Source organism: Juglans regia, chromosome 9 (assembly GCF_001411555.2).
Source record: "Juglans regia cultivar Chandler chromosome 9, Walnut 2.0, whole genome shotgun sequence".
NCBI lineage: Eukaryota > Viridiplantae > Streptophyta > Magnoliopsida > Fagales > Juglandaceae > Juglans > Juglans regia.
This window is the reverse complement of record NC_049909.1, coordinates 23,294,515-23,309,049: the sequence shown is the minus strand read 5'-3', so window position 1 is coordinate 23,309,049 and position 14,535 is coordinate 23,294,515. Positions and strand designations below refer to the sequence as shown.

The following is a 14,535-nucleotide window of genomic DNA, read 5'->3' as shown; positions in this document are numbered from 1 at the left end:
CATACTCACGACTCTCCTACCTGCGTCAATTAATGGTAACGTAATATCCACTCTTCAAAACATTATAAAACCCTCTTGAGATCATATTCCAAACTGCACCCAACACTACTATACTTTTATCGATCTTAATTAGTTTTTCAATCCACCAGTACTCATTCGCTGTTCAGTTTCCTCCCAACTTCTTTTACGATTTTTTTGTTTTTTTGTTTTCGTTGTCATTTTTCAACTAGATCAAACCTTCTACACTACTATATATATATATATATATATATATATATATAGCTCTCGTAACAGCTTGCGTTGGAATTTCGTTTTTTTTTTTTCCCGAGAATAGAGTCTAGAATTTTTCAAAATTTATGAACAGGACTAGTACACCAAGGGAAAAGAAAATTTAAGTGAAAAGAAAGACAACAATGGAATTTGAGAAGAAAAAAATCGGTCTAGGGACTGAATCGAATTCAGTTAAACTTAAACATCTGAAGCTTAGTTACCACTACTTGATCTCCAACGCCATGTATCTTTGTCTTGTGCCGCTGATCACTATAGCTTCGGCTCATCTTTCCGGCGAAGACTTCATCCATTTGTTCAGCCACCTTTATAAGCTCAATCTCATCTCAGTTACAATATGCACCGCGCTTACGGTTTTCCTTGCATCCCTTTACTTTGCACGTCGTCCTAGGCCAGTTTACCTGATGAATTTTGCATGTTACAAGCCCGACCCATCGCTAATGTGCAGCGAAGAAACTTTCATGAAAAGGTCTGAGCTTATTGGGAGTTTCTCAGACGAAAGTTTAGCGTTTCAAAAGAAAATTCTGAAGAGGTCAGGGTACGGCGAGAAGACATATGTATCGAAATCACTGTTGGAAGTCCCAATGAACATGAGTGTGGAGGCAGCAAGAAATGAGGCAGAGATGGTGATGTTTGGAGCGATCGACCAATTGTTGGCGAAAACTGGGGTGAATTGTAAGGATATAGGGATTCTTGTTGTGAATTGCAGCGTCTTCAATCCAACGCCGTCGTTGTCAGCCATGGTTGTGAACCGGTACAAGCTCAGAGGGAACATTCTGAGCTACAACCTTGGTGGAATGGGCTGCAGTGCTGGCCTCATTTCCATAGACCTGGCCAAACGCTTGTTACAGGTTGGGATACCTTTTTTATATCTTCATTATTCATGCCTAGCTAGTACAATCAAAATGATCAACTTAAGAAGAAAGTGATCAAACTCACCGATGAAAAGACGAGAATATTTTTTCAGTGAATTTATTTATTTTTTTGCTTGTATACATGAGGAGTTACACTCCGGCCTAGAATTGCTGGTATAATATTGAGTGCACCCCATAATTTGCTGCATGCATGATCGTGTTCAAACCAACCTTTTTTCTATCTGTGTTACAGGTACAGGCCAACTCGTATGCGCTTGTAGTGAGCATGGAAAGCATGACTCTCAACTGGTATGGTGGTAATAACCGTTCGATGCTCATTTCAAATTGCCTCTTCCGTCTGGGTGCAGCTGCGATCCTCTTATCAAACTCATTATCTGATCGTCATCGTTCAAAGTACCAGCTCGTTCACACTTTACGAACACACAAAGGTGCAGATGATAAAAGTTACAACTGTGTCTTTCAAAAAGAAGACATGGAGATAAGGCTTGGCGTCGCACTCACCAAAGACCTTTTGACGGTGGCTGGTGAAGCCCTTAAAGCCAACATCGTAACTTTGGGGCCTTTGGTCCTTCCCATGTCTGAACAAATCCTATTTTTGACAAATTTTGTAGCGAGAAAGGTGTTCAAAATGAGGATAAAGAATTATGTTCCTGACTTTAAGTTGGCTTTAGAGCATTTTTGCATACATGCTGGTGGGAGGGCCGTGCTAGATGAGTTAGAGAAGAACCTTGGATTGACTCAGTGGCATATGGAGCCCTCAAGGATGACTCTTTATAGATTTGGGAACACCTCTAGCAGCTCTTTGTGGTATGAACTGGCTTATTGTGAGGCTAAAGGGAGGATCAAGAAAGGGGATCGAGCTTGGCAAATTGCATTTGGATCAGGATTCAAGTGTAACAGTGCTGTGTGGCGAGCTTTGCGCACCATTGATCCGACAAAGGAAAAGAACAATCCTTGGATGGAAGAGATTGATGAATTTCCTGTTCATGTGCCTTAAGGGAGCTGGCCAGCATCCATTAATTCTGAATGAAACCACTTCCTAGGAATAATTAGAACAATATTACTATAAGATGCATATATATGTCGTACTATGTGTGAATTGTCTGTCCTAGCTGTTTGTTCCCCCTCGATCTCCTGCTGAAAGCGTGTCTTTATCTATCGAACTATTTAAATAAATGCAGGCCAGCGTTAGTGCCTTTGGAGTACCATGTACAATTAATAGATCAATCATATGATCAGAATATTACTGCTCTTTATTTTTTTTTTCATGAATAATTCTATTTATATTTAAGAAATACTTAAAATAAATTTACTTATCCATGTGTCAGTTATTAATATATTAAAAATTATAAAATTTGACTTTGAAAAAAAAATTGACAAGATAAGTCTTGTAAGTAAAAATATACGTATAAATTATAAGTATATAGCTCTACTTATTTTTTATTTATTATACAGCCGGTGCTTCAAATAAACATGAGGTCCAAATTAAGGACTACACCAAATTAAGATGATGGTTGAAATCATATACGTACGTGAATCCATATTTTATAATTAAGTGCGCTAGCTGCTTTATAGTCTAGGCTGTGTTTGGTGTTGAACCAAATTCAAACAAATTAATAAAAAAAATTAATTAAACTCTTCCCAATCTAGCTATTTTGTACATTTTAACTTAAAAAATTATACACATCTCAATTTAAAAAATTAAACTCATCTTGGTGAGACACATAAAATAATATTAATATTCACAACTCAACTTAACTCATCTGAACATTCAAATGTAGCCTTTTTTGACACATAAGCCTTTTTTGACTACGTACATGTTCTATAATTAATCTTTCTTCTTTTCATATAACAATAATAATAAATAATATTATTATTCTTTCTAACCCAACAAAATAAAATGTCATTTTTATAACTATAAAATAATGAGTAATATTAGATACAATTATAGGTTGTGCAAAGGTTGCACACTTTTAAAAAATAGTGGAATACTCCACTATTAAAAATTATTTTTTCATATGATTCTCCTATTTACTCATTATTTTTTTAAAATGAATACATGGCACTCGCGTACTCAATAATAGCGATCTAATTAGGCCCCCCGTTTGGTTTCACAGAAAGTCTCAACCCATCTCATTTCAACATTTCAAATTCCAAACACCATTCAAACACAAACACTAATTTTCAACTTTAAATTTTAAAATTTTTAATTTTTTCATATAATCATTATATAATCATTACAACTTTTTCAAACTTTCAAATAAAATAAAAAAATAATTCAATTGTTTCAAATTTAAAAGTAAAAATATTTTAATTTTATAATATTTTATTCAACTTTTTTCTCTCATTTCCTAAAATCTCATAAAACATTTTAACTCAAATTATTTCACTACTATTTATATATCATCTCACTATTATTATATATTTTTCATTTCATATCATCTAATCTCATCTCATGATCTGTGCAACTAAACGAGGCCTTTTAGTGCTATTTTTACATTCGTGCATGCATAATTAATTAGTGCCTTCCCTAATTCGTGTTGCATGCTGAAGATACATTTTAGCCTAAGGACCACATATATATATATATATATGTATGTATGTATGTATGTATGTATATATATGAGTTTTGTATGTTACACATGATCATCTTATACTATACATTATATATATTTTAATTTTTTAATTTTAAACTAATTAAATTATTCTATTCATCATCTTTACATTACATATTTGTTAAAAAAAAGAAAGAGATACGTGTATATATATAGCCTTTTTACTATAAAATAATAGCAACATTAATAATAATTGTGCTCTGATCATTTCGATCAGAAATGAACGACAATATAAATAATGCACCGCGCGTCATGGCATTAATTTCCTCAAGACGGAGAATATATGAATATATATTATATATATAGAAGCTAAGAAAAGCTAAAATTAAGGCTTTTCCTTCGATCGTCCAAGCATGAATTAATAAATCTGTCCAATATTTAGAAAGGGATCGAGATCGTTAAGATATATATATATATATAAAAAAAAGCCACCTACTGTTAAGACAGTACACAAGGTAACTGCCTCCAGTACTCCCGAGCACAACGAATCAGTAGTGGCTGCACTCACTCACACAACAACTCCAGCTGTAGTAGGACTCATAGAGAATAAAAGAGCATGACAGAATGCTGATGTGGACCAATCACATTGTATCTATTGTAGAGCCATTGTGCTATAAATATGTGTAGATATCCTCTGAATGTAGGATGGGAAATCAGCAACACTGAAATGAGGTTTTAATACAATATTTCTTCATTCAGAGCTTCTGTCGAATACCTTCTCTTCACTCTGGGTTACTGTGATTTAATATAGTATCAAAGAGCTACTAAGGCCGACGCCTTTCTTTCTTTCCTTCTTTTTTTTTTCTTCCTTTTCGGTCTTTTTTTTTTCTTCCCTGACTTGTGCCTTCTAATTTCTGGACTCCTCCATGACTTCCATAAATCCTCCCCCTTTTACTTCCTCCATTATCACCACTGCAAATCATTTGGTCACTGTCAAACTCTCCATCGACAACTACCTTCTCTGGAAGGCTCAGATTCTCCCATTCCTTAAAGGAAATCAACTCTACACTTATGTTGATGGTTCCTTTCCTTCTTATCAGAGACTGTTCTTGCACAAGTGCTTGAGTGCAACACATCTCATGAGATTTGGACAATGTTACACAGCTTATATGCCGCTCAATCGACGGCTCATATTATTCAAACTCAGTTTCAGCTTGCTACGTTGAAGAAAGGAGCTGAATCAATCAATGCATATTACCATAAGGCCAAATCCTTGTTTGCCTCCTTGTTGTCAGCCAAACATCCTCTTTCTCAATCACAGTTTGATGTCTATTTACTTGCGGGATTGGGTTCCGATTATGAGTCGGTAATTTCTTCTATTACCACTCGTCCCGAACCTCTCTCAGCTCCTCAGATTTACAGCTACTTGTTAAACCACGAATCCCGCTTAGCCCATCAAAACCAATCTCTTCTCTCAGCATCATCCATCTCTGTTAATGCTACTGGTATATCCTTTCGATCTCCCATGGCCGCAGGTCAGCTTAACAGAGGTTGAACTCCCTTTCATGGGGGGAGACGTGGTAGAGGAGCTGGGCGTGGGCCACACACCGCCCAGTCTAGTATCTCTTTTTCCTCTCATTTAGACTCTAGGCCCACTTGTTAGGTCTGTCAGAAAATGGGTCACACGGCTCTTCAGTGCTACAATCGGTTCAATCAAACATATCAGTCCCCACCTCCATCCTCTTTCACATCTAATTTTACTTCTCTTCCTCCTAGTGGGCCCCTTCAAATTACTGGTTTCCCGATACTGCTACGACTAATCATTTTACCTCTAATTTTGCAAATTTAAATTTAGATTCTATTCCTTATCTTGGCCCTGACCATGTTAGCATCGGCGATGGCTTGACACTTCCTATACAAAATACTGGCTCGGGTCAACTCAACACTGGTTCTGGCAATTACATTCTTCATAAACTTTTACAAGTTCCCTCAATTACAAAAAATCTTTTGTCAGTTCGTCAATTTTGCGTGGATAATGTTGTTTTCTTTTAATTTAATTCCTCTTGTTTCTTTGTGAAGGATTTACAAACTAAGGAGGTGCTGCTTCAGGGTCCCGTTAAAGATGGTCTCTATGTTCTTCCGCTGCAAACAAAAATTTTCACTCTTCAAGCCCATATTGGTCAACACACTTCCAATCAAATATGGCATGCTCACCTTGGTCATCCCTCCCCTTGGATTACTTCATTTACTCTACGTCAGTTTCAATTACCAGTCACAAACAAGTCCACCCCTCAAATATGTCTAGCTAGCTCCCAAGCTAAAGCTCATGCTCTACCTCATCCACCATCACCATCTACATCGGACAAACCTTTTCAGCTTCTCTTTCTTGATGTTTGGGGTCCCACTCCAATGCTTTCCTCTAATGCTTGTCGTTTTTACTTTTCCATTGTAGACGACTTTTCTAAATATATTTGGTTGTTTCCTCTTCAATCTAAGTCTGATGTCTCTAAAATATTTGTTGAGTTTAAGTGTTATGTCAAAAACATGTTCTCTACAAATATTTTATCCATTCAATCTGACTTGGAAATTTCGCCCCTTCACAAAATACTACAATGTTGTGGTATTTCACATCAGCTCACATGTCCATACGCACACTCTCAAAATGGCACTATTGAGCGCCGCCATCGTCACATCGTAGAGACTAGTTTGTCTCTTCTTGCTCATGCCTCAGTCCCCTTTAAATACTGGTCTGAAGCCTTTCAAACTTTTGTTTTCTTAATTAATTGAATGCCAACTCTCATTCTTAACAATAAATCACCTTTTGAAATATTGTTCTAGACTATAAATTTTTACGAGTTTTTGGTGTGGCATGTTGGCCAAATCTTCGTCCCTATAATCAACACAAAATGGATCTTCGTTCTCATCTTTGTGTTTTTTTTTTGGGATATAGTATTGATCACAAGGGTTATTGCTGCCTTCATCTGCCTACGGGCCGAACATATATATCTCGTGATGTCATTTTTTATGAAACTGCCTTCCCATTCTCTACACAGCCCAGTTCAAACACGACTCACCCCTATTTGTCACAACCGAATATTTCACCTCGTTCAATCTCTAATTTTCCTGCATGGTCCACTTCTCCCTCGGTCCCAGTCATTCCATGCACCAGTCCAGTTCATCTCACCCCGTCAACTTCACGACCAATGACCACTCCAACCCATATAGAAAACATGGCCCACGACCCCAGTCAAAACATACCTCTGCCCGATACACCTACCAGCCCACATATGACTTCATCTTTTCAAAACATTTGCCCTAATATCGCTAGCTTCCCTCTGCCGCCATCTATCCGCACAGACATCCATTCTATCTCACTCGATAGTCATCCCCTACGTCCTCCCTCATCATCACCTCTTTCATCACAACCCACCTCTTTGACCGAACACCATAATGTTTCCTCTCACCTGATGGTCACTTGGACCAAATCTCAGTCTCTGTGTCCCCTTATTCGAATCGATAGAATAATTCATTGGCCTCCACCCAAATCATCATCCTCTCTCACTTCCTATTCACAAAATGTTCCAGAAGAACCTTCCTCCTTCACTGAGGCTTCTCATTTCTCCGAATGGAGGGTTGCCATGGCAACCAAATTTGCAGCCCTCTTGCAAAACTGTACATGGGACTTAGTTCCCTTCTCCACTTCTTTCAATCTTCTGGGGGCTAAATGGGTCTTGAAGTCAAAACGTCAGGTTGATGGGAGCCTGGAGCGCTGCAAGGCGCGCCTTCTGGCCAATGGCTTCCATCAACAGCCTGGCCTCAATTACTCTGAGACTTTTAGTCCGATTGTTAAACTGGTAACTATACGGCTCATCCTTTCTCTTGCAGTCACCCATAACTGGCCCCTACATCAGTTGGACATTCAGAATGCATTTCTGCACGGGGACCTTGAAGAAGATGTCTACATGCTGTAGTCTCTGGGGTTTGTGAATCCAGATCTTCCCAACCATGTCTGTAAGCTAAGGAAGTCGATCTATGGCTTGAACCAAGCCCCACGGGCCTTGTTCTCCAAGCTCACAGATCGGCTTCTTTCTCTTGGTTTCTCTGGTTCAAAATCTGACAGTTCGTTGTTTATTTTTAGAAATAACTTTGATCTCATCTATGTCTTACTTTACGTAGATGATATTATTGTTACTGCATCTATATCGGCCTTGGTATCTGAGTTTATTACTGCCTTGAAATCATACTTCCCTGTTAAAGATCTCGAAATACTCAAGTTACTTTCTAGGCATAGAAGTGTTTCGGAACCCATCTGGTCTCTACCTTTCCCAATCTAAATATGTGTCTGACTTGCTTGTTCGAACAAATATGCGTGAGTCTAAATCAGTTTCAACTCCTTTATCGGCATTTGTCAAACTAAATGCTCTAGAAGGATCCTCCTTTGAGGACCCTCATCTCTATAGAAGTATTGTTGGAAGTCTCCAATATTTAGCTTTTACTAGGCCTGACATTTCATTTGCAGTAAACAAAGTCTGTCAATACATGCATTACCCACGGCAGCTCCACTGGCAAGCCGTAAAACGCATCCTTCGATATCTTAATCACACCAAACATCTTGGTCTTCATTTCTGTGCTTCCTCTCCTATTAAGTTGTCTACCTTTTCCGATGCTAACGGGGCAGGATATCCGGATGATCGTAAGTCTACCGAAGGTCACTACATTTACTTTGGCTCTCACCTTATTGCTTGTGGCTAAAAAAAATAGCCCACTATAGTTCGGTCATCCACTGAAGCTGGGTATAAGGCTGTGGAAAATGCCACTTGTGAAATTTTATGGTTACAACACTTGTTACAGGAGCTTGGTACTTTTCTTATTGAACCACCAACATTGTGGTGTGATAACTTAGGCGCCACCTATTTCATGCTTAATCCTGTATTACATGCTCGTACTAAACATATTGAGCTTGATTATCATTTTGTACGAGATAGAGTGGCTGCCAAAACACTACAGGTCTCCTTTTTTTCTAGTAAAGATCAGCTTGCTGACATTTTTACCAAGCCTTTGTCTTCAGCTCATTTTTCACAGTTATGCTCAAGCCTCACTCTCACTCCAGTGCCGCTTGAATCGCGGGGGGATGTTAAGACAGTACACAAGGTACCTGCCTCCAGTACTCCCGAGCACAAAGAATCAGTAGTAGTTGCACTCACTCACACAACAACTCCAGCTGTAGTAGAACTCATAGAGAATAAAAGATCATAATAAAATGCTGATGTGGACCAATCACCTTGTATCTATTGTAGAGTCATTGTGCTATAAATATGTGTAGATATCCTCTGAATGTAGGATGGGAAATCAGAAACACTGAAATGAGGTTTTAATACAATATTTCTTCATTCAGAGCTTCTATCGAATACCTTCTCTTCACTCTGGGTTACCGTTATTTATTAACTACCAAAACCAACTTGTTGCAGTTAATTAATTAATTACTTGCATGCAAGTTATATCGATCTTGATGCATGGGGGCATGGACGTTATTCAACTGTTTATTGTCTAAAACATATATACAACAAAGAAGCAGGCTCTTCCATTGGCCGAGTTAGGTAATTGCCTAAGGCCCCTAATGGAAGAAGACCCAATATATATATATATATATATATATATATATATATATAAAGTAGAATTATTTTTAAAAAAATTTATACCCAAAAAAAACTTTAATTAACTCAATAAAAATGAGAATATAAACAAGATCAAACATATATTATATCATTATTAGTTTTTAAAAGTATCACAAATTATAGTTATTTTACCTATTCTCCTTCTAAGAATACACTTCTCTTTTATCATTATTAGTTTAATATATAATTAATGTGAAAATTATAAATAACAAAATCTAATCTTCCAGAGTTCATGAAAGATTTTTGTATAATCTTTTTAAGAGGCAATGGCCCACTTTTTTTCAAATGTGTAAGTTGTTTATACAACTTTATTGACAATAATGATTATAATTGTGTCTAAGAGTCTAAAGTACTTGTAAAACTAGATTTGATAAAATTCTCTCTAAATAAAAAATTTCCTAATAAAGATTAAGTGAGTTATTAGTTGAAAATGTGGTATAAGAGTAAATGTGGTATAAAATCTTAATCAATAATTTTACTTTACAAAATGGTAGGAATTATTTTAAATAAAAATATAATATAAAAATAAAAAATTATTTAATTTTTCTTAAAAAAAAGACTCACTCAAAATTTTAGCCTTAGACTCCAGAACCTATTGAGCCGACCTGCGAAGAAGAAATTAAGACATAGTGATATATAACCGAATAAAGGTTAAAAACTAACTTGCCTACATGCATTTAACTATATATAAAGCTAGCTACTACTTTACATGAGCTTGAAAGCTAGATGTATGATCTGTGACTTCATTATCAAGATCCATATTCTAAATGAAAGAAGTTGTTATTGAGGGCAACATTCGAGCTGATCAGATTAATTATCACATGCATACTTCTTCTAATTAAGATATGATCTCTAGTACTCTGCACTACAACATAATGTGGCTTTTGCGGCGACATAATATTACGGGTAAAGGTCTAAAGCCATAGTTTTACAATCGTAGAACAACCGCCACAAATTCAGCTTGACACCTGATCCACTTCTCACCGTAAAGCTAACCGCCGAAGACGGCCCACATATTATGACGGATTTGCATGCCAATATTGACCCTGAGGTTACTGTCGTAGCTGCCTGTCCACCCAATCGACGAAATCGCTGCAGAATCTTGATACCTAGCCGCGAGTCTGTGTTCTTCCCAAACAATCAATCCGCCTGCGCCAGTATGTTCGTTGCACAGTCCATTATCCATCTCTGCGATTTGGAATCGCCAGTCAAGTTAGCTGCAGTTTCAAAGCCGCTGGAGAAATCCCTAGGTACGTAAAGAGATAACCCATTTTCAGCAGTTTGTGAAATAGTAGCCAATTTTTTTTGGCTTTATTTATTTCTGCATTTCGACCCAATATGGTTGTATTTACTGTCAATTTGTTTGTTATCAGTATGATTATCTAGGGAAATTAGTTTTCTAGATTGGGAGGAGCATTGAAAACAGATTGAGGAAATGTACTAGGATTGACCACTGAATTTCCTCAATCTGTTTTCAATGGTACTACTTTACTCTCAAATTCCCTATAACTATAGGGACATGTGAGAGTAATCTGTTCAAAATTATAATTGTCGCGATGTTGTTTTCAGGCTATTTTTCCTATATATATATATATATCATAATTCTGGGAAAATTGCATGGAGGCCATTAATATATCAATGATAGAAAAAAAACCTAATTTAACTTGAAGACTTTACACACTATATGTCAACTAAAATCAGTATGCCATAAGAATCCTCATATAGAAATTAGTCCCTCAAATATATGAGTTTATAACCTGGTGTAGCAGTCCCACATTTAATCCATACTTGAAATTTCAACATGCCAACAGTACTACAAACTGATCGCAAAAACATGTACATCTACATACAAGCAATAAGAAAATCTGAATGATCCAGCAGTTCTTTAGGGTCTTGGCTACCAACACCAAATCAGCACTGCCCTTAAAATCTTCATATATTGACCTATTGCAGTACAACAACAGCATAAACTCAGACCATAGCACGAACAGATTAATAACCACCTATTTATATGTACAACTGAAAACTACTACTAGATTCCTAATCCATATTATGATGGGTCTTGAAACTGTTCAACATGTTTTGTACCTTAATCCACATTATGTTAGCTAGCATCATAGTTTAAACAAGTGTTATCTCAAACAAGTCTTAATAAGCATTTCAAAATTAGCCCATTCAAGGAAAAAAACCAACTGTTCGCTTGGTTAATCTGAGTCTCTCAGCATCCAATTTGACTCCTTGGTAAAGGTTCAGATTAACTTAGAAAATTTCCTTATCGAAATATAATGACATAGATCATATACACATATACCTACACACACACATAGATGTGCGCTGTGTGGATCAATAGTCATATATAAAAGCAATATATAAATATAGATTTCTGGGTTTATATATATACATGTGTGTGTGTGTGTGTGTAGATATATATATAGCTAGCAGATCCTGCATATAATATATATAACTACTTGTATATGGTGTCTCCTAAATCCAACCATGTTAGGTGCGTGCATGCATGCATGCAACCAATAGTATGCCAATGTACTATATGTATGGTGATTATGAATGAAGTAATTCAAAGTACTGTATCATATGAGTCATGGCATATTTGCAGGGACTACATGCGGCTTTTTAAAGTCTATATATCCTTAAACTTATATATTTACTAAGATGACTGAAAATATTGTCTCACTGTTTTCACACATGCACTCCCATCTTGACTAAAAAGCAAGTTTGTCCCTACATATTCTATGCATAAACAGTATATATATATATATATATATATATATATATATATATATATATGAATGGAAATAACTTAGCTGTCAATTATGGCCTTAGACTAATTCACTGGTGATCTTTGAGGGTTATGGTTTCTCTTTCAATTATTTATGACATTGCTATCATATTTTGCCTTCCTCTCATTAATTTCTGTTGTTTCCCTTTCCTTTTTTTTAAAAACGTCTAAATATTTCCATTTTTTCCAAGCTATTTGGGTATTCATGTAGTTTTATTTTTCCCAGCAAATTAATGCCCATGGAATATTTCAAATTAAATTGTTCAAAATACCAAGTGAAACACGTGTTATTGTATCATATTCACTATTTTATCATATTCAATATCAATCATTTAGATGTCAAAGAAGATTATAGATTTAGAATGATGTAAATCTGTAACTCTATAAGAAATTTAACTGCTAATATTATGTAATTTGGTATCTTAAAGGTCTTCATCACAATTATGTTGATTCTAGTTTGATCTAACACTTGTTCGCAAGTTAAAACATTTAAGGAAATAATTAACCAACTTTCCCCTAAGTGCAACTAAAATTCTCTGCATGTCTGCTGATTTCGTACCACCCTACATCCCAAAATATCTAGATGTCAAGATATGAGTCATGGAAGAATCACAATAAATATCTCAACCAAAAACTGTGTACTACAGGGTATATAAAACAACCATATTCACTGTTACAAAATTGAGTTCCTGAGACAAGATTGATTTCAGTTGTACTAAATCGTATATTTTATGTTTTCTATACCAACTAATGTGCAGTTGGTTTACCAACTATCAAATTGCAAACAAAGAGGGCAATTTAAACAAATTATGTAGTCCCTTATTATGAATTTTCAAAGTCTTTGAACATCTCCCTACCATAGATATTGAGTTAATATGGCTGAAATTTATTCTAATGCAATAAACCATCTTACCTGCATCATCTCCTTCACTCTCTCCAACAAGAGTAGCTTTCCCATTAATGGACAGACCAAAAGTACTAGTACTAGTAAATAGATATCCCCATCACAGGTTCATCAAAAGTGTAGCAAAAGTTGGATCTATAAATTCAGTCAAGTAGTTGTCGCTGGCATGTTGCTGGCTAAGGAATGGTTTGAGTATCTCTCTGAGACTCTAATTCTGTCTCCACATCAGACATTCGTATGTTTACACGTTCCTCATACTCCTGCATATGGTCCCTCATAGCCATGAAACCACCTTCAATCTCTTTAAGCAGATGTTGGTAATACTCTGCATTTTTCCTATTTTCTGCATTTTCCTTGGCAATACGTTCATACTCCTCATTCAGTACTCCAAGCAGTTTAGGAGATTCAGGCATAACAGAGTGTCCCATTCCTCTGGAATACCCTGACCTATGTCCCAAAACCTCCCGGAGAATTGTTGTTGCTGCTTCATCTGTGCGATCCTTTGGCTCTTTGGCGTTCATCTTTTGAACCATCTCATTCTAAGGAATGAAAAACCACTCCATTACCATTATATAACTTATAAATCAGCCTTTTCATGCAATATTATTTATCTACATCTATTACACTTATTCATAATATATTAAATTACCATGCAGGAACTATAGATATAAATGTCACCAATAGTTCTTATAAGCTTTGACAAGTCAATTAAGATTTTCTGGTCTGACCTGGAAAAATGTAACCAATGGTTTTTTTTTTACCAGGTTTTTTGGGCTATTCACACATACATTTTACTTAACAATATGTGAACAAAGTGGCTAGGTTTTTTGGGCTTCATCACTTGTTTGCTGCATGAATAAATGTCCCTTACCATGTGGATAATATTCTTTTCACATATTATAAAATAGTGCACAATAATAGTAGTGTCTTATAGCATTTATATCAAAACAAAGGAAGCTCACATATTCTCTTCTGTACTTGGTGTGATAAATCTCTCATTTTTATTCGACCAATGCACATCTTTGTAGAAATCTATCAGATTCTTGTCCTTCTACATTATCATTGGCAAACATGTCACGTTAATCCTATCTTCCCTTGCATTTCAAATGATATCTATAAATTAATCTCTATTAATGATATTATCTGATTGTAAAACAATGGCAATACCTTTCTTTCTATTTGTACAACAAACGACGTCCTTTCGCTTGTGTGGTTGACCTTTTGTTTACGCTAATTTTCTTTATTCTGATCAGACATTTTTTGCAATGAAACAGTCACCACTTCAAACCATGATATATATATTAATGCAATAATAAATCACAACACGTATGTAGGAAAATTCGCTCCAAACAACCACCTTGCAACTCTAAAACTCAATATACTGTCTAAACCAGTGCACACCATCTTTAACAGTTGCCTTATAGTGCATTGTAACATTCAA

The 14,535-nt window shown here is 35.9% G+C and overlaps 1 protein-coding gene across 1 annotated transcript; it reads left to right on the top strand.

Annotated features, from left to right (window-relative positions):
* Positions 1 to 413: 413 nt before the first annotated feature.
* LOC108993825 (3-ketoacyl-CoA synthase 2-like) lies at positions 414 to 2,359 on the top strand. Its single transcript, XM_035693881.1, has 2 exons — positions 414 to 1,139; positions 1,396 to 2,359. Exons 1-2 carry the CDS (start codon positions 414 to 416, stop codon positions 2,158 to 2,160), a joined length of 1,491 nt encoding a protein of 496 aa, XP_035549774.1. The 3' UTR covers positions 2,161 to 2,359.
* Positions 2,360 to 14,535: the final 12,176 nt, after the last annotated feature.

Coding starts and splice junctions, on each gene's coding strand:
- LOC108993825 (XM_035693881.1), top strand. CDS start 414: ATGGAATTTGAGAAGAAAAAAATCGGTCTAGGGACTGAATCGAATTCA. Junction 1,140..1,395: donor TGGCCAAACGCTTGTTACAG/GTTGGGATACCT, acceptor TCTGTGTTACAG/GTACAGGCCAACTCGTATGC.